Source organism: Apostichopus japonicus, chromosome 17 (genome assembly GCF_037975245.1).
Source record: "Apostichopus japonicus isolate 1M-3 chromosome 17, ASM3797524v1, whole genome shotgun sequence".
Taxonomy (NCBI): domain Eukaryota; kingdom Metazoa; phylum Echinodermata; class Holothuroidea; order Aspidochirotida; family Stichopodidae; genus Apostichopus; species Apostichopus japonicus.
Window position 1 is genome coordinate 16,848,679 of NC_092577.1, and position 21,292 is coordinate 16,869,970.

The 21,292-nt window shown below is 35.7% G+C and overlaps 2 protein-coding genes and 1 long non-coding RNA gene across 5 annotated transcripts in view; 2 read left to right on the top strand and 1 right to left on the bottom strand.

Annotated features, from left to right (window-relative positions):
• Positions 1 to 21,292, top strand: part of LOC139954995 (uncharacterized) — a 341,522-nt gene that overhangs the window by 8,446 nt on the left and 311,784 nt on the right. The window lies entirely within an intron of this gene.
• Positions 21 to 16,060, bottom strand: LOC139984833 (uncharacterized). Its single transcript, XM_071998931.1, has 8 exons — positions 15,406 to 16,060; positions 12,493 to 12,615; positions 7,704 to 7,951; positions 7,081 to 7,138; positions 6,388 to 6,534; positions 5,470 to 5,529; positions 3,566 to 3,622; positions 21 to 3,209 (listed from the first exon to the last, which is right to left on the bottom strand). The coding sequence occupies exons 1-8, from the start codon at positions 15,617 to 15,619 to the stop codon at positions 2,161 to 2,163; spliced, it is 1,956 nt and encodes a 651-aa protein (XP_071855032.1). The 5' UTR covers positions 15,620 to 16,060; the 3' UTR covers positions 21 to 2,160.
• Positions 17,357 to 21,292, top strand: part of LOC139954991 (ATP-dependent 6-phosphofructokinase, muscle type-like) — a 59,387-nt gene continuing 55,451 nt past the window's right edge. For both annotated transcript variants that reach the window (XM_071955081.1, XM_071955082.1), the window contains exon 1: positions 17,357 to 17,509. The gene's annotated coding sequence lies outside the window, so the exon portion shown is untranslated. The remainder of the gene's footprint in view (positions 17,510 to 21,292) is intronic.

A 21,292-nucleotide genomic window follows, 5' to 3' on the forward strand; every position in this document is an offset into this window, starting at 1 on the left:
AAACAGGTGAGGTACAGTTGTTCAAATGGTAAAATTATTTGTGTAATATCCAAAGTATAAAGCATAAAAGTAGATTTAAAGTATAAAAGATATGAAGGAATGTTAAGTAATACCAATAACACAAACGCTTACTGAAGGTATAAATTAAGAGTTGATATATCATAGGACCTAACGGCTAAAAGCATTCATATTCAGGTGGCAGTAACGAAACATCTATTCTGGGCTCAAGGTAGATACTTATGGAAATGTTATTACCTTTTACTGTTACAACTGTTATTACAAGCTTATTCTTTTCCTGTTAGTCCTATGCTGAGCATTCTTACGAATGTGCAGAGGGAATACTCTAGTTGAAACAATGGCAGTTGAGTCAAGCTAATAAGAGTTTCATTAAATTCATAACCTTTGTCACCTTTAATGTTTCCCTGTTGTATGAATGGCAAATATATATTCTGAACTATTCACAAGAAAATACAAACAAAATAAAACCAAAAATGAATAATAACTATTCAAGAAAACTGAGCTATAAGCCAAAACAATAAAATAACTGTATTAAAAGCAAGGGAGGAAACATAGTGCATAATTACTTGGTGTTTTTCACAGCAGCAATAGAAGTAATTCATGGTAAAAATGCTTGTTTCACTGTTCTTAATAATGAAGAGCAACCCACAGGTTTACTCCCTACAGTAAGTCTATTATAATGACTGCAGTACACAAGAAGAACATTGAAGTAAATTTAGAACATAAAGATGATATTTCCATATTAATAAGCAAGAAACTGTACTTCTAAATACAGATCATGGAAAAAAATCTCGTTAAATATTAGATAAAGCAGTGTGTGAAGCAAAGTTGATGTATCGCTTTACATATTGTAAAAGAATATTTGATAAAGCCTTTCAACAATCAAAAAAATTAACACATTAAAGGAAGTGTTGCAACCAAATACGAATGAATATATATGGACGGAATATGAAAATCTCTCTCCTTAGTACTTGAAAGTCCCAGAATAATGAAGAGCAACCCACAGGTTTACTCCCTACAGTAAGTCTATTATAATGACTGCAGTACACAAGAAGAACATTGAAGTAAATTTAGAACATAAAGATGATATTTCCATATTAATAAGCAAGAGACTGTACTTCTAAATACAGATCATGGAAAAAAATCTCGTTAAATATTAGATAAAGCAGTGTGTGAAGCAAAGTTGATGTATCGCTTTACATATTGTAAAAGAATGTTTGATAAAGCCACCAACAATAAAAACATGAAAACATTAAAGGAAGTGTTGCAACCAAATACGAATGAATATATATGGACGGAATATGAAAATCTCTCTCCTTAGTACTTGAAAGTCCCAGACACAAAGACAAGGGGAGAGGCATTAGAAATGGAATGATCCTGGCAAGGTGGATAATGCAGTTTCTTGATTAAAACAGTTGATAAAAAGTGAACTTCTATATAAATATAAATATGTACCAAGGATGGAAATCACAAAAGTTTTCTTAAAAAGATACAAAGGAAGATCATGAAACAAGGCAATTTCAGGTGGCAAGCAAAGATGATTCCAATTCTAGTTGGTAGAATCTTTGGAAGTTCACAGATCAATTTCAAAGCAAAATAAACAATGCAAGAAGTATGTACCCGTATTTTACATTACATGAGCTGCACCTTTAAGTAAGAAACAAAGATTAGGAAAACCAAGTGGTATTCAATAATCAATACACATTGAATAAAGCTAAAATTTCAAGAAATAATCGAAAATACAAATGAACAATAAGTTTCAACATAGAGATAAGAGCACACTAAAGTCAACAATGGAGTTCAGTAAAATGCCCTCAATTGAGCCTGCATGTAGGAAGCTGTCAGACTTTGCCTTAAACTGAACAAGTGACCATCATCAAAACAGCAAGCACTTTTTCTACCCAATAATACAATTTGAAATGTGAGTAAAGATATATCATATTTGAGTTAATGTACAGTATACAAACTAAACTACCTGGCAATTTTGCCTTGCACAAATTTTAGTTGCAGTTTTCAGAGGGCATGTAGCAGAAAATGAAACACGATGTATGGATGACTAATGTTCTTAAGGGATTAGTTGTACAACTGTATACAGCTACACAACGCTATCATGATGTTATCAACTCACTCCCTATTCAATAATTAGGCAATTGTATACTCGTAGGAATGGTCGTCTGAAAGAAAAGCAGTCATCTCACGCTTAAACTCCTGGAAACTGTGGTAGCTTGTGCTCACTTCCAAAAGATTAGAACAAGTGTGGGCAACAGGTCGGCGCATTATTCCAAAGGTCCCAACGTAGGATACACTTATCCCATCTACTGGCAAATTTACTGAGGCAGTGACAAATATTAAAAAGTTAAGTAACTCATCATTATTCAGTCCACGTAGGTACTCCTTTAAAAAATAAAATGCTCTTTCTTCTTCGGGACGCAAATCTTCAGCAGTCTTCAATGAAGAAATAACTTTTGTCACTGTGGGTCTTTGAGCATCCATTATGTATTGAATATGATCCAAAGTAAGCTGTCTCCAAAATGTTTCAAAATGGGTCATGGGTATCCCCTTTTTCATGAGGGCATAGAATCTTGATGGAGACTTGACAAGGATTTCTTCAGCAAGAGTTAAAATTTGATCATTTATCTCTTCCTTCTTTGGCAACTCTAACAAGCCATTGACTGAAAAGAATGAAGAAAGTCTGTCTTTCTGAGTTGTAGTTAAAGTAGAAAAATCAAGCATTGCTTGTTTGAGCAAGAGCCTTTCAGCTGGGCTGACAAAGAGGAGAAAGTCCTTCAGCAAATAGTCTGGATTAATATCACCTTCAAAAACCTTGGCAACAACAGCAGACTTAGCAATTTGACAAGGAATTGTCTCAGTCAAAGCTGCAGTGTGTGCCAAAATTCTTCCAATCGTTGTATACTTAGTACCTTCCTTTCGGAAGCGGTAGAGTGGAATGGATGGCACAGTAACATTTTCACCATGAAAAAAATTCTGTGAGGCTTTAATCCAAAACAATGTCAACATCTCTTTTGTCAATCCTCCAAAGTCATCACCGCTTTCTCCTTCAAAGGTAACTTTAAGTTTATGAAGGCACAAGTTTTCATCACTATATGCAGCCATCACATCCTCCATTAAGTGTGCCCTTCTAATTTTGATTTCTCTTTCTTCCAAGAGGCTCATGTGCAGGGTTGAAACAGCTGTAGGAAGGAATAGGAAAACAAATCGTTAGTAAAGCTTAAGGGGTCTGACCCCAAATAATTTTTCACCTCCAATAAAATCGATGGGTTCTTCCCCTCAATAAAAACATGTTTAAAATCAAGTTTAAACAGTATCCAGGCTACCAATTTTGAGATATCGTGCGTATCATGTTTTCAGTGTTTGACTCTTTGGTGACCTTTGAACCATAAACAACAAACTTCTCCCTCTCCAAAAAATACACCTATACACTAAACATGACAAGTGTCCATCATTGCAGTCTTGATATATCGTGTTGTCAAGCTGGGTGTCACACACACACATTCATGCACGCAATCATAATGGTTTAAAAGTCTACCTTCTTTTACTTCTCCCGGTACATCATTGAGAGCTGAAATCGTGGTGTTGTCTTCAACTGTAAAATAGAAAAGAATATGCATGAGAAGTCCCTATCAATCACCAGCTTTAAATGACACACTCCATCACTCTAATCTAAAAGATGTAATTACTGCACAATAAATTTTTACAATTTCCTTGATGATGCCATGATATTGACATCCAGGTAGAGAACAATCTGGCAGAATCAAGTGAATTTCAAAATGGTATTTTTATTCTCCAAGTTCCTCAAAACTACTTGATTAACAAATATGATTACTAGTGAAAACATTCTTGCTGCAATAACACAAACTTTGCAAAGTTTGTGCAACTCTATGAATATAATAATGTGCAACATGGAATCAGTGACATGATCGAACTACAACATTGGTGTAAAGGCTCTATGATTGGAGTAAAGGCAATTACTCGTTGTTTGGTTTGATTGTTCAACACCAATTGTTACCCTTTTAATAATGACATGCCACCTTTATAAATCAATTGTGTTCTTAACCTTGACCCTAAGGTTCCTTTCTCATAATTGCCTCATGCAATCCCTTTTAACTTGGATCTTATGTTCTGAAAATTGCGAGTCTTTTACTTTACTTGCATGAACAGAACGGCTGATTTCATAGTTTTCTCGTTAGGAAATACACATGAGTGCTCAGAAGACACTGCAGTTAACTAGTTAGCAGCACATAAAGCACACCAAGATGTGCGGTCTATTAGTACCTTCAAATCTTTAAAAAGCCTGAAAATCCAAAGCAATCTGTTATTCTTTTCCAGCAATATCAACAACTTCACAACACTGCAAGTTCTAACCCCTATACAGGGTCAGAACCTCCACCCGTGATCAATCAACAGGACACTGCGTATTGCACATGATGTCAACAGGTCACTTTTTGGTCTTAGAAGTGCAGCGTACATATTGATAATTGGTATCTGATTGGAATGTAGTATTGCAAGTTAAGTAATTACTTACTCTGACTGCAAGTCAGATGTGTTCTTATTTGTTTTTCTGATCTCTTGTGCTGAGTCTGATCCCCAGTGTGGGAACACACTCTATGAGATCAATGTTGTTAACTATTACATCGAATGTACATTTATCTCCTCAAAGTAAATAGAATATACTATTTTCCTTTGCATAATGCTGACTTATTACAGACAGTTTGGTGCCAGAGTATAATTTTTGGTTTAACTTGCATTTGGGTTTTGAAGCCAGTTATGTAGAAAATATTCAGGACTTTTGCCAAATTCTCCAAATTAAATTTAAGGACAAACAAAACCCAAAACTACAATATCCTTCATACTTCATAGTATATACATACTCTACCACTCCCTGGTGTTAAAATTGAAGGTTTGCAAGGACAACTGAATTTTAATGACTTTCCAATACCTAAACACTTTTTCAAGGAATTTAGGAACATTCAATCACTTTTCAAGGACTAGGAAAATTTGAGGACTTTCAAGGTTTTCAATAACTGCTATGAACTTTGTAAGTGGAACATGCTCACCAAATAAAAATCTCTGAAAAACAGGAGTTCATATTGAGAAATTGGGTAAACATGAATGAAGAACATCTACTGTCCAGATCCTTTCTGATGCTGTATAGTACATTGTGCAAAATTAAATCATGAAAGTGAAGTTACAAAACAATTTTACACAGACTACAACACAGCCTTCAGCTGGAGCAATTCAATTAGACAGCAGAAAGCCATAGTATTTGGAATATTTTCACACAGTGACCTATAGGAAGTGTCCTTTCATTAAATTGCATTCACATTCTCAGTATCTTTTAAGTTCTTCAAATTGCTATGCTTTTGAATGTAACAAGTTACCAATGTAATCCGACACCTCATGAAGGCATCATTAAAGATGGCAAAATCTTACCATCAAAATCCAAATCAATCAAAGGAGGTTCACCATTTTCAATGGTATCTATGAGAGAAACTGAGAAGGATAGGAGGAAGGGGGAAGGAGAGAGAGGAAATGTATGAAATGCAATAAATTTATATAAGAATCCAATTTAAATTTCCTGAAAAAGAAGTAAAGAAAAATCTCAAATTCAATCAGGCACACTTCATTGTATTAAGGTCCCTCTGCTTTGTTCATAGACCATCAGAGGGATGATCTAGGTATTGAAATTGTCTTAATGGATTTATAAACCATTTGAATTCTCATATTGCAAAATTTCTACTGGCTTTTTTGGTCTTCCATTGTGCCCCACCTACCCATAAAATACATCAAGACTCCAGTAAGAAACTATATGGTATATCAACAACACTGGTCAGTTACCAACTCAAATTGACCAACGATCAGCTGAGACTCTACTCCAGGAGCTTATTTTAGCAACATCTCATTACACCCTCTAAAACCCAAATGGCACTGACAACTGTACTGTAGTCTACCAACAAATTCAGTTATTGAATATTTCCTTTTTTTTCTAACTCTTTCCTTACACCCATTAATCCATTATATGTGTGTGTGATCTACAAAAAAAGGTACAGACCATCTCTAAATCAATATCATTGTACCAATCACGGACCAACTTCATTAACCAGCAACTTTTTAGCTTTTGAATGGTGAGGTTACAGTAAATACATTTTGAGCAAGGACCATACCAATGGTATAGTAATTTATCTACAAATTCCCATGTACCTTCTTTATCACAACAGCCAAACATTTTAAAAAGGCTCTTCAACATACAATGTACTGCACACAGCATGCATGTGGCACTATTTTGCAAACGAAATTGATTGATTGTACTCTACCACAGTGGTACTTCTTATAAAAGAGCAGGCAAGTTACCTGATGAAAGAGTAGCAGAGGATGATGATGGTACTGCTGGTAATGTCAAATTCACACCTGAAGCTGTAGTGTCATCGGTTCTAGATGGTGTAACATCAATAGAGGTTGAATCATGAACACCACTTGTGTGTGGTGTTGAAGCACTGTCTGTAACAGAAATAAACTGGGCTACTCCATTTTCATATATATACTTTTGTTATTTAACAACAGTGTAAGAGGTGGACTTCACATAAACTTGGACTATGGTTTGTGTACCGCCATGAATTTCTGATCAGTATACTGTACTCTTCAGACACTGACCATTAATCACACACTTAAACATACAGTAATACTGTTTATATTGTTTGAGACATCAATTCTAACATTTACATAATGTTGGTATTTAAGAGATATGACACTATGATTATTTGCCATAGGTTTTTTGACAGTCAGATGTAAATTAATAAACATTTGGTTCAAATATGTAAATCAAGAACAGGTTGTTACTTGTAAGTATAGATATTAGATTCGTTCCCACATATTTTAATAAAACAGTTAAACCCACCTGTAATTAGTCAAAAATGTATTTCATTTGCTAAATAAAGATTTAAAGATTGATTGTTCTGCAATTGTTATCAACACTTTGACTTCAGTTGTATTCACTATTTAACAACACATAGAACATATTGACAAAGGAAACAATTAGTGCCATACCTTGCTGGTTACCTCTTTGTGGATTGAAGCTTACAGTTGGAGTGCCAGAGGCAAGACCCTGTTAAGGTGAAGATAGAAAAAGATTGAGAAATGATCATTGTCAATTACAGTGCAACACTTACTGTATGGTGTCATAAGTAAGTTTGTCAATCAATATGACTATTTTCCTTGATTCCTCAGCAATTAATGATGACTGATTTCCTTCCAGAATGGGTCAATCTCAGTGTTCTATGTTGTTGTGACTTTAGACCGAAAAGACTCTGCCTTGTTTTCTAACAAGTGTCTGTTTTTCATGAATTAAACTAGCTGATATTCATCATACAATTGCCTAATAATTAATTTTTCATTTACAGCAAATTGGAGGATACAACATGCCTAATAAGAACCATTCCTTGCGAATATTCTGACATAAGACATTCTTCATCAGTACATGATTATACTATTCACACTAACAAAGCTAGCTTAACAAGCTCACATTTGGATATGCATGGGTTTACTAAGTATAGTTTTGAATGCTTTTGTATTCAAGACAGTATACACAAATATGAAATGTTTTTAGAGACGCATAATCTAATTTACACATTATTGCAATATGCAAATTCCCATGTTTGGCCAAAACATACCTCAGAATGTACTGAGACTCCAGGCAGGTCTCTCCGTGGGATTATTAGAACTTTTCCTTTGCCCACCTTCCCTTCCAGTTCTTTTATTGTCTGGAATTCAATCTTCTTTACAACTCTGGCCTTATCACAATGTCCAAGGTCAAAACCAACCAGGCCAAGTGGTGCATTGGGAAAACAGGCATGAATATACTCCTCCAGTTGAGGTTTTGCCCATGTTCGTATAATTTTTGCTGCCTCTTTAGTAAAGCCTGCAAGAAACAGAAAATCATCACTTGAGGTTCACAGACTTCCTTTTAACATGCTTCTCTGCATCTATGATATACTATACAGTGCCGATAATACAGACAAAGTCAAACTCACAACACTAATTAACAATACTTTAATCTCTTCTTTTTTTCACGGCTCTTGAAGATTCAATTAGTTCAAAATCTTAAGGAATTAGACACAAAGGTCATGTCATCTACTACATCATGAAGAGCACATCAGGGAATTATGCCCATTACTTTAGCATTGCCAGTTGCTTAAGTCAAAAACAGGTTTCCTATTTTGTCGCTTAAAACACAATGTCACTTTAATCCATGTAACATGTTGAGTGTGGATACATGTAGCTGAGAATATAATGTATAAAATGTATGAAATGAAATGTATAAAATGTGTAAAAAGGAATGTATAAAATTCATCTGTAGCTTTAAGTTATTATGTACGTAGGATACAGATATTGATCTCTGATTATCTCAGATGATGTTTGTCCTGTTCAACATCAATGGAAAAGATTTTATTTATACCACATTTCTAAATATTTTATGAAAATTTGTACTTGTATGTACTCAGTTAACAACTTCACAAACATTCTTTTAAATAATAGAACATTTTAGAAATAATTGTAAGTTATATCAGGGTCAATCCATGCCAAATCAACAGTGGCCTCCACGTCGACCCTCTCAGAATCGCCTGAAATTGATATGGTGTCTTGCCATATGTCTCAAAGGATGAAATTGGGCAAAAAAAAAAATTAAAAATATTTCGTTGCTAGGATACGGCCCCGCCTAGCAACCAAATCCAGATTGCATTTTAAGCGCCCTTAATTTGTGTCAAGTTTGGAGTCATTTTTTGCATAAATGTAAAGTATTTTATGCCTGATATTGCAGATATTGTGGAAGACATGTGGCCAGTCTTTGAATTTAGCTAATTTTGAGGAAAATTTACGGTCTCAATTTTTCGTAACAAGTAATTAAAATGGCAGAAAATGAGATAGGGGTCTTTTCTGGCCCTACTTTGAGTGTGCTCTATATTCACAAGCAGAGGCATGTTTGAGTTTTAATTTCCATAGGATCCTTGTCCAGTGGTAGTTGTACGGGAAAAGTGCAAAAAAAAAGTCAAGCGGGTCGTACGTTTTACGAACAGCGCCCTCAAACTTAAGAAATCTCACTTCTGGCCCTAATTGGGGGTCCATTTTGGGCCTGTGGGTATTTTTTTTTTTTTTTTTAAATAGCATTTTTCAGGAGCGTATTGACCCTATTTTTAAAAACTCAAGTCAAAAAGTTGTGTATTTTGTGTTATCTACTCAAATTTACAACTCGAAAATTGCGAAAATCACTTCGTTCATATGTATGAAAATGCTTGCACAAGCCGATTTGAGTAATTCAAATGACAACAACTTCATAGCATTAGCAAACAGGTGCTTAACAATTAAGAGGGTGGTCCACTAGCATAAGGGCTACAAATAAACTGCATTTTCAGGGTCATATGCCCAACGATGCCTGTGAACAGCGCCCTCAAACATCACATTTTACCAATATTTTGGGCTATTTTGGGCATTTCAAGGTCAAATTTGGTCGCAATTAAAAGTTTTATTTTCGATTTTTAATACAAAACTAGTAAGATATGTATAGTTATGATGCAAAGAATGAGCTAAAACATCTTTTATATTAGTTATTCATGCTCTGATGAGCAGCTTAAAGTGGCGTATATGAGAGTTACATCAGCTCTACAGAAACATGCTTGCGAGGGCAAACAGTGGTAAACATTGTATCTTCATTCAAGGAGATGTTAAACAACATTAGAAACTATTGAAATGTATTTATTAAAAGTGTTCTGTCTAATACTCTTTGACTCCCTGTCACCCCCCCCCCCCCCAGCACCCTCCCCATAGTGCACTATGCAGATTTGTATACATACAGTATGTGACTGACTTTTACTGCATAGAGACTGCATAAACATGCATTCAAGGTATACTGAATGTTTTGGTATGGTAATCTTCTGCTTCAAATTGTCTGTATGCATGTAACCCACCCCTCCCACACACATCCTCTACCCAACCCCTATATCAGAATAGAAAATGAATGTGAACCAGTGCGTACAGTGTGCAATATATATGTGTGTACATGTTCTGTATAGTGTTATTTTACACCAAGTACTATTAAATACACACTGTCCAAAATCATGTACAGTATACACACTGTACATGTATGTACTGGTTAAAAATTCCTTTTGAAATATTAAGTCTTTTAATTTAGTGAATTAGCAAATGCATACACTTCATTGCAAATATTTAAAAAGACATTGAAATATGCACAGTATGCACTATGCAGTGTGCACTATATATGTGTGTACATGTTCAGTACAGTGTTATTTTTCACCAAGCACTTTTAAATAAACACTGTCCAAAATCATGTACAGTATACACACTGCACATTTATGTACTGGTTAAACATTCCTTTTAAATTATTGAAAGTCTTTTAATTTATTGAATTAGCAAAAGCATACACTACATTTCAAATATTTAAAATGACATTGAAATATGCACAGTATTGAATGGAATGACCAGTACACAGTGTGTACTGTACATGATTGTGGACAGTGTGTATTTATTTGCTTGGTGTAATATAACACTGTACTGAACATGTACACACATATATAGTGCACACTGTACGCACTGGTTCACAATTTTCTATTCTGATATAGGGTTGGGTAGAGGATGTGGGTGGGAGGGGTGGGTTACATGCATACAGAAAATTTGAAGCAGAAGATTACCATACCAAAACATTCAGTATACCTTGAATGCATGTTTATGCAGTCTCTATGCAGTAAAAGTCAGTCACATACTGTATGTATACAAATCTGCATAGTGCACTATGGGGAGGGTGCTGGGGGGGTGGGGGTGACAGGGAGTCAAAGAGTATTAGACAGAACACTTTTAATAAATACATTTCAATAGTTTCTAATGTTGTTTAACATCTCCTTGAATGAGGATACAATGTTTACCACTGTTTGCCCTCGCAAGCATGTTTCTGTAGAGCTGATGTAACTCTCATATACGCCACTTTAAGCTGCTCATCAGAGCATTAATAACTAATATAAAAGATGTTTTAGCTCATTCTTTGCATCATAACTATACATATCTTACTAGTTTTGTATTAAAAACCGAAAATAAAACTTTTAATTGCGACCAAATTTGACCTTGAAATGCCCAAAATAGCCCAAAATATTGGTAAAATGTGATGTTTGAGGGCGCTGTTCACAGGCATCGTTGGGCATATGACCCTGAAAATGCAGTTTATTTGTAGCCCTTATGCTAGTGGACCACCCTCTTAATTGTTAAGCACCTGTTTGCTAATGCTATGAAGTTGTTGTCATTTGAATTACTCAAATCGGCTTGTGCAAGCATTTTCATACATATGAACGAAGTGATTTTCGCAATTTTCGAGTCGTAAATTTGAGTAGATAACACAAAATACACAACTTTTTGACTTGAGTTTTCAAAAATAGGGTCAATACGCTCCTGAAAAATGCTATTTAAAAAAAAAATAAAAAATACCCACAGGCCCAAAATGGACCCCCAATTAGGGCCAGAAGTGAGATTTCTTAAGTTTGAGGGCGCTGTTCGTAAAACGTACGACCCGCTTGACTTTTTTTTTGCACTTTTCCCGTACAACTACCACTGGACAAGGATCCTATGGAAATTAAAACTCAAACATGCCTCTGCTTGTGAATATAGAGCACACTCAAAGTAGGGCCAGAAAAGACCCCTATCTCATTTTCTGCCATTTTAATTACTTGTTACGAAAAATTGAGACCGTAAATTTTCCTCAAAATTAGCTAAATTCAAAGACTGGCCACATGTCTTCCACAATATCTGCAATATCAGGCATAAAATACTTTACATTTATGCAAAAAATGACTCCAAACTTGACACAAATTAAGGGCGCTTAAAATGCAATCTGGATTTGGTTGCTAGGCGGGGCCGTATCCTAGCAACGAAATATTTTTAAATTTTTTTTTTGCCCAATTTCATCCTTTGAGACATATGGCAAGACACCATATCAATTTCAGGCGATTCTGAGAGGGTCGACGTGGAATCGACCCAAAAATCTGTTGATTTGGCATGGATTGACCCATCATGTAAATGTCACTGCAAATTTAACAAGAAGCAGCTGTAATTGTGCATAACCTATTGTATATTGTATTGACATGCCATGTGATGAAAGGTTGTTGAATAGAACAGTGAGTAAAACAAATAATGTAAGGATTAAAATGACTTGAATTTTCTGTCTCAAATATGAGGTAATGAATTCAAATGGATGATGTAAAAAGAATACTACACAACAGACTGAAATAAAACAATGATCATGTGACATATGATTTGTAATCAACCATTACAATACTGGTCCAGGGGTACATGAATATGGCAGTAGAATGAGAACAGAGTATTGAACAAGTGCTTTACATAATTGCACAGCTGGTACAGTTATATGCAATGAACAAGATTTTCATTTCTCATTTTGCTTACCATATCCACTTTCTGAAAGATGCTTAACTTCATTGGGTGAGGGGAAAAAGTCAGGGTTGCATCTTCGGAACAAAAACACTTTCGCTTTCCATGTGACCTCCTTCTTTCTTCCTCGCTTCCTTACTGAATTTAAAACAAATAATGTCACATTATTGGTCTTATAAAAGAGCTTGCTTGCCTTTTGCATTCTTGAACCCATTTAAAGTATGTGCCAGAACTATGTGCCACCCATTAACAACTATGCTGTGAGAAATGTCTTCAGACCTCCAGTTTACAAGGAACCTTCTCTAACTTAAAGCTTATGGTCCTTTGTCCTTATAACCTGACGGAACCTGAGAAAGTTATCAAAAGACAGCCTGTCAGAACCATATACAATCTTAATTTTAAAACCTGGATCAATCACCTTGTAACCAGCTGAGTTCAAGGGAGGTGAGATTAACCTTGCCTAATTTCTCACCGAGTAAGAGTCTTGTTAAAGGACTGATTGACACCAGAGTATGCTTCTAAACTGTCTCAAGCTCTTGTGACAGGCGATGAATTGAAAATTATTATTATTGCAATATTTGCCAGATGATACAGTATTATGAATTTCCGAAAAGATAATAGTTTCGTGTTGATGTACTGGTTGACATTCAGTTACTTAATGCCTTCTAATTAAATGGATTAAAACAGAAGGAGAAAGTACATTGCAAATAGTATTTGTTTATATGACATTGCAATCTGCACAGTATTGAGTTGAGTGACCTTAAAGTACAATACCCAGGCTCAAAAACATGTGGAACATCAAAACATGCAAAAAACGTTTTTCTGTAAAAATCCCAAATTTTGAGGATTTATCATTTCAAAATAAGGCAAAACACCCTCCTGAAATATGTTGTACAAACAGGGTGGTACTATATCTCTTCCAGAAAAACTAATCAGATTTTTTCAACATGACTCATCTTGAGTTATTGGCTGTCAAAGACGACTGCTTTTGTATATCAGAGAATCTTTACAATCTCAAAAATTAATATTGAGAAATGCTAGAAACCTGAAATTTGGTAAGGTGTAGGAACTTTATACTTACACTTAAAGCATAAAACTCTCACAGCTCTAACATGGTTACATTGGTAAAAAAGTGACATCAAAACCTTTTCCTCATGCTGAATCGCAGCAGGAAATATGGCAACTGTAGAGCTGCACAACTTGCAAATATATTATGGGAAAGCATTGTAATCATTATTTTGTATTGTTTGTACCAGACATAATAACCTCTGAAAGAATCAAGTACCCTGAAGCAACGTTTAGGAGCAATTCATCACTACAAATAGCATACTTTCTAGCGAAATATACAAAAATTAAATATTTTTGCACCAGTTGTTAAGTTGAGGTAACTCACAAGACAATGATTTTATAGCCTCATTTATAATTTTCTATTTCTATGGGATAGACTTTACAGGCATCTTAAGGTAGTAGGATGTTTAATTGCTAAGAAATGAGACATGAAATGCCAATTGCCACGGTGGCGTCAAATTGCAGAATTTCAAAGTGTGTTAGATTGGCCAATATTGAAGCAAAGTAACTGAAATTTTTGTTAAGCTAATGGTGTTCCAAGCCTACAATAAATTTGGGAACTTTTGGAGAGGGTCCAGCAACATATGTATATGGAGTTGTCTGATGATCGCTTAAAGCGTGAAACTCTGAGTAACAACTACTAGTACTGTACTAGTGTTCCACTAGTCTCAACCTTAATATCCTGGGCAGGCTAGGCTAAGTACAGTAGGCTGCCGCAGTGCCACTAATATGTCTTAATGCTGTGTGTGGCTTAGCATCTTTTATCCTGTCATTCCAATAGTTAATGCCAATAAATCATCTCCGAGCAACATTTTAGGAGTTGACTACCTGGACGTCAAATATCTAGGCCTTACTGTATATGCTAACCTACAATAATGTGGTGGGCTCATAATTGACACACTTCGGGATTTGATTAACAATGTCTATCAATGCAAAGCCAAAATCACTCAATTGTATTCGTTTTTCATGTGTAGTTCCTCAGAAACTAAATGATCTCAAAATATTTATTATTCTGTACCTACGCATTTAATTGAGCAACATTTGACCACAAAATGTCAACCGTGTCAAGTTCTTTCATACCCTAAATTGACATATTCGTGGATAAGCTTACTGTTGTGTAGGCCTAAGTATACATCCATTGACTTTGGATGCTGGTTGCTATGCTCTGAGCTTCAGTCTTTAGCAGACAGGTCGTTCCTTGAAAGTGGTGGTATCATACAGAGGGAATTTTGGTTATTTTTAAGGGGTAATATTTCCAAATGCCAAAAGAATGTTCAAAACTTGGAGGGGGGGGGGAGGGGGAGGTGTTAAAAGCTTTAAAAAAAATTGATCAGCATAGGTATATACCTGAAATGGATTAATACTCATCAAATATTTTGCAACTCAGTATGGCTGCAAAAGTTAAGCGTGCCTGCTATATATTGTTGCTATGAATATTTGAAGGTGCGTCAATTACAAAGGTGTGTCAATTATGAACCTTTACTAATACGTATAGGCCTACTCTACAATTATGCACACATAAGAACCCAAATAAATATTAAAACATCAACATGTGGGCATCAGGTCCCTTTTTCTTCTGCCAAACAGTATGTAGGCTATATGCTACTTGCTAGGCCTAGTAGTAATACTTGTGTGCAAACATCTGTTATGTGATGTTACTGTATGTGTATTGTGAACAATCTAACCTAGGCCTAGGCTATCCTATGCCATTAAAATATTTTCACTATTTTAACTTTCTAGCGTAACACACAACCTAGGTCCAATCTGGGATATACCTGTAACTTAAGCCTAACGTTATACTTATAGGCCCATGGCTATAGGCTACTGTAGCCTGTAGGTTATGCTGCTTATGGCCCCTACCTCGATTGCCACTAGAACTTGGCAGGTTCGGACTCGATGATCGCCTCCTTCTAAACGATTGCCTTGTTTGCTCAATCAAACTCGGCATTGAGCTAAGGTTTGGCCTGTCATTTTCTACAGGGTCAGGAAGTTGGAAGTCATCATCATCGTCTAATGTCTGCCGAATGGCTGCTTGAGCGTTATTTACCAGATTGTGCAAGTGATTGACATCCATTTTACCTAGTCTTGTTATGTACCGACTCTAACTCGTACGTGAGCCGAGAGCTAGGTATACTTTCGTCGGTCTCATTTATGCTACATGTATGTACTAGGCCTTACGTTAGCCAGCAAGCACGCTAGATTCAATCCCCCATACGTCGACGCGACGACGATGGCAGCCCCCTGTATACGTACTCACTGTCACTTTCTGTAGCTTAATTTTTCGCGCCTTTTTATGAACTTATGCATATGCATTTCAGATATCTCGAATTCAATTTCGGATATCTCGAATTAGAATTTCAGATATCTCGAATTAGAATTTCAGATATCTCGAATTCAATTTCAGATATCTCAAATTCAATTTCAGATATCTCGAATTCAATTTCAGATATCCCGAATTCAATTTCAGATATCTCGAATTCAATTTCAGATATCTGAAATAGAATTTCAGGTATCTCGAATTCAATTTTGGATATCTCGAATTCAATTTCAGATATCTGAATTAGAATTTCAGATATATATTTAAGTATGCTTTTTGGCACACCAACCATGATGAAGAGAGCTGACCCTCTCATTCTCCATTATGACTCACATGATATAGAACAGGTTCATGTTTTTAGGTACCTTGGGGTGCTTTTGGACAGTACCTTAACTTTCAAAGACCATTTATCTATGATTTGCAAGAAAATATCCTGCCGTCTTGGGATACTTGGGAGGGTTAAGAAGTATCTTCCACACAAATACAGGATTATGGTGTACAATAGTTTGATAAGCCCCCACTTTGATTATGCTAGTTGTACCTGGTCTAACACCTGTGCCAAGTATAAAAAATGTCTGGTATCTCTGCAAGGAAGAGCTGGTCGGATTATTCTAGATCTTCCTAGGACTGCACCTACAGCTGATGTTCTCTCAGCTCTATCCTGGATCCCTATAGAGCAAAGATGGAATTATCACCGTCAGGTTTTTATGCATAAAATCCACATAGCAGCTGCTCCTGACTATCTCTGTGACAAGTATGCCCATGTCTCCTCGAGTGAATCTGCCACAAGAGCCTCTACCTCTGGTGGTTTCTGCCTTTCACATTCCAACACTATTTGGGGGAGACGTCGTCAAACTTGCCATGGGGTTAATCAATGGAATGCACTGCCTCGGCATATTCGTATGTGCAATAACACTGATACCTTTAAAAATAAACTAAAATGTGCAATTAGAAATGGCCTGGCTTTCTGGAATCTTTGAAATCGAATTAGATTTTTATTTTTATATATATATATTTTTTTATTTTTTATTTTTTTATTTTTATTTTTTTTATATTTTTTATATTTTTATATCTATATTCTGTATTTATTTATGTGTTCTGTTTGTTATATTTTGTATGTTTTATATGTGCAGGGATCCTGGGGAGAACACTGGTTTACCAGTGACAGGACCCCTGGTTACGAATAAAGTTAATAAAAAAATAAAAAAAAATATCTCGAAATCTATTTTAGATATCTCGAATTCAATTTCAGATATCTCGAATTCAATTTCAGATATCTGAATTAGAATTTCAGATATCTCGAAATCTATTTTAGATATCTCGAATTCAATTTCAGATATCTGAAATAAGAAATAATTTCAGATATCTAAAATTCCCGATTAAATGTTAAAATGGCTTTCCATACGCACACTCATCCATTATCTTCGAAACCAAAAAGCAAGTCATATTCTGAAACGGAAGTGACGTTGAGGTCGACTAGGTTGTCGAAACACTGAAACGAGAGGAGAGCCCTAGCCGTCCAATTACAGTGACAGCAAGGGTCTCATTTTTTTACCTGGTGTACCTAGGGTACCGTGCTGTGGGAGAAACTTGTAATTTGTAATAACAAATAATTGACAGAGGTAGTGCATCGATGTTGCCGAAAACGTGAGTATAATCATAAGCTAAGTATAGGCTAAGACTTTTCGAAGAATACGCATATACTAGTCTAGTAAGTAAAACTTCACGTATCATCCTTAGACCTTAGCTTAGGCGTATATAGCGTTCGTCTTACACGACTTACTGACAGGTGTATCGGCCTATGTTAGGATAGAAATTTATGGAAACCTGTCACAGTAGTCTAAGATTAGAACCTACTCGCCAAAGCGTAAACTTCTTGTTCCACTATGATTGCTGTTCAAGTGTCCATAGTACAGATCAACAATATTAAACTAAGGTTAGGCAGATACGATGGTTGACTCATTCACGGTGGAAAGATGAAAATTCCAACAAGAAAATTTGCTTGGTTGCTTGACATTTGTTTTTGAGAGTGGGTTGGGTATCAGTGCTATTTGGCGTGACGTTTTGGTTCACATAAGAAGTAAAAGAACAGTAGGATGTATCAGGTTTTTTCAGTTAAGGTGAGTGGTCCACACAAATAAGTTAGCATACATCAACACCCGACTGAAATTTATGTTGGTTACTGTACATCCTAAACAAGAATATATGCTCTGAATATCAAGAACGTTAAGAACATATGGAATATAGAATGAAAACCATATCTCTAAATCACCGATTTAAGTTCTGCCTCAGTAACTCAGCTACCCACAGTAGACACCCATGATCTGGCTGCTAACTTCTGTAGTTTGGACCTGCTCACAGGTTTAGTAAATATATCAGAAATATTTTGATGGAATATAAACAAGTCGTTTGGCACCTCTGTAGACTTCCAACCTAATATCTATGCGCTTGGTCCTCTGCTGGTGAACAGGTTTTTAGCTAGAGCAAAGGCCCCTTGGTTATCACAATGCAGCAGAACAGAGTTCACCAATTTAAAATTTGTCATGCTTCTCCATAGCCATACTATAAATTTAGCTTCCTGTGTAGCAGCTGCTATCACCATATTCATAGGCGTAGGAGACCAATCTGATTTGGGGGGCTGTAACGACTTGCCCAAAAAATATAACCAAAATTTTTCACACGCTTCGCGTGTGTTCAACATCTTAATGTGCATATATAGGCATAAATCGGTTGTAACATCGCCTGCCAATAACGTACAATCATTTGCCGTGTTATTACCCTTCCATATTGGTTAGAATTATTTGGGAAGTCGGTACAATAATAATATAAGTTTAACCATTCAAAAACACATTGCAAATTCTATTCTTTCAGTAGGTGCCCGAAAAATTCTCAGCATATTGCCCGAAGTTTTTCAAAAATATTTGGTTGGGGGGCTGCAGCATGTGGACAAGACAGCTGTTTAGTACTTTTCCACGATAGGGCAGGTCCAAGCTATTGTATCCCTACAAGCCAAATTTCAAACTTTACTGAAGCACCCTAAATGTGGTGTCATGTTAAAGCTGAATTATTGAAGTTTCAGATTTTCATAATTTTTTTTAATTGTTGTGCCTATTCGAACAATTACAGCCGGCTAATTTGCATAAATTCAAATTGCAGTTTGACGTACGGGACATTTGGAATCCTATTTCCCTGCCAGCAATATGAACTTATTGAATATAAGTTATGTGGGACATGATACACCCTTCCTTCCAATAAATTTGACATATTATGTTTGAGGGTTCATCAATTAAATATGCTAATTAGCTAGTGTCCAAATACTGATGTCCTGTACGTCACAATTTTCAGCACTTTTTTTCAAATTTTGATATGGAGGAACAATTTTTTTTGGTGATATTCTGTAAAGTTCTAATTAAGAACATTGTTCAACAAAATCCATCCAAAAAAATTGATATAATATTCACAGCAAATCTAATTATCAAAATTAAAAATGTGACGTACGGGACAAAATGTGACGTACGGGACATAGTGTGGGGGAAACCCTGTATTTATACAGTACATAATATTGGCAGAGATGAACGCAGAGACGTGATTCGTAGCCACAAAAACGACTAGTTGACTGAACTTTGTAGCGTTAAAAGAAGTACAATAAGATTCCAGAAGAGATTAAATAGTCAAACACGTAACTGTAGTTTACTTCAAAAAACAATAAAAGTGTTTATTTAATCACTGCTTCTTATCGGGAGGTTTTCAGCATTGGAACATGTAGATGGAAACAAACATGACGAAATATCAATATGATATTTCGCAATCGTACAGTAGCACGTAAACAAAATATCTCCTTATAGGTTAGAGGACTTGCTTACTGTACACTTATACATATATATATACAAGTTAAACAGAAAAACAAAGTAGGTACATAAAAGAAAACAATAATAACAGTCCAGGCAAAAGTGGACTTTACCAACACATAATAAACTGGCATGGGCTCCAATGGGGACCTCTACTTGAAACCTTCCAATGCTTACAAATTTATTTTGTTGAAAGATGGTAGTTGCAACTTATAATCCCTGCATGCCTGAAGAGCACATCATGGCTTCAAATAAACCATTGACCAATGACCACCAACAGCCCAGGTGGTGTTCATTAAACTATCGGGAAGTCAATTGTGTGTGTGTGTGGGATACAGAATCATCTACAATGCTATTCAACATTGACATTGAATGAGGATGACTTCAAGAATGTTGAGTTTGCATTTCAACATTTCGTAGGCCTATTGTGAAGTGTGACTATCATGACTGTGCAACAATGTTCTTGTGTCCTGAACTTAGATAGTAGACATTGATATTTTTAGTTACAAGTGTAGAGTTTGGCTCGCCCAATTTTTGCAGCGGACAATCACTCATGAGTTTGTTCAATAACCAGTATTAGGTCTATAGAGTTTTCTTTGTTGTACTAGTTTCATAGATGGACATTATGTGGACGTTACTTTGGACATTTTGATATGTTTTGAATGGGAAGGATCATATTTCAACTTGAGGGTCAATAGTGGGGGAGTATGATACAGTGCTGTACAGTATATACCAAAACAGTTTTGCACCAAAACTTTGCATCTTGAATCATTTGTGGTCTAACAAAGCTAGAATTGATGTTATGAGTATTTGGTCTGGTAACCAGTATTAGTTTTCTTTGTTGTACTAGTTTCATAGATGGACATTATGTGGACGTTACTGTGGACATTTTGGTACAGTATGTTTTGAATGGGATGGGTCATATTTCAACTTGAGGGTCAATAGTGGGGAGTATGATACAGTGTTGTACGGTATATACCGAAACAGTTTTGCATCAAAACTTTGCATCTTGAATCATTTGTGGTCTAGCAAAGCTAGAATTGATGTTATGAGTATTTGGTCTGGTAACCAGTATTAGGTCTATAAAGTTTTCTTTGTTGTACTAGTTTCATAGATGGACATTATGTGGACGTTACTGTGGACATTTTGGTATGTTTTGAATGGGATGGATCATATTTCAACTTGAGGGTCAATAGTGGGGAGTATGATACAGTGTTGTACAGTATATACCAAAACAGTTTTGCATCAAAACTTTGCATCTTGGATCATTTGTGGTCTAACAAAGCTAGAATTGATGTTATGAGTATTTGATGAATGTGTAGAGTAAATTTATACTTTACGCATTCCATGTTTTATGTAGTGGAATGATCTCACAAGTACAGTCACTGCTCTTTTTGATCCCAGAAAGAAGGAAATATGGCATGAAATTACCAATGACATTGTTCTGGCATATCCAAATTAATGTTTTTATGTAGAAATCAGCTTGTTATGGTATATTCAGGAATAAAAATATGAGTTTTCATAGTCAATTTTTATTTGGACAAATTGTCCCGTACGTCACATGTCCCGTACGTCACAGGAC

What these genes read in the sequence shown, in the direction of transcription:
- LOC139984833 (XM_071998931.1), bottom strand. Translation starts at nt 15,619, where the DNA reads ATGGATGTCAATCACTTGCACAATCTGGTAAATAACGCTCAAGCAGCC. An exon ending in TCTTTCAGAAAGTGGATATG is followed by an intron (nt 7,952 to 12,492) that starts GTAAGCAAAATG and finishes TGTTTCTTGCAG; the next exon opens with GCTTTACTAAAGAGGCAGCA. An exon ending in GATTGATTTGGATTTTGATG is followed by an intron (nt 3,623 to 5,469) that starts GTAAGATTTTGC and finishes TCTATTTTACAG; the next exon opens with TTGAAGACAACACCACGATT.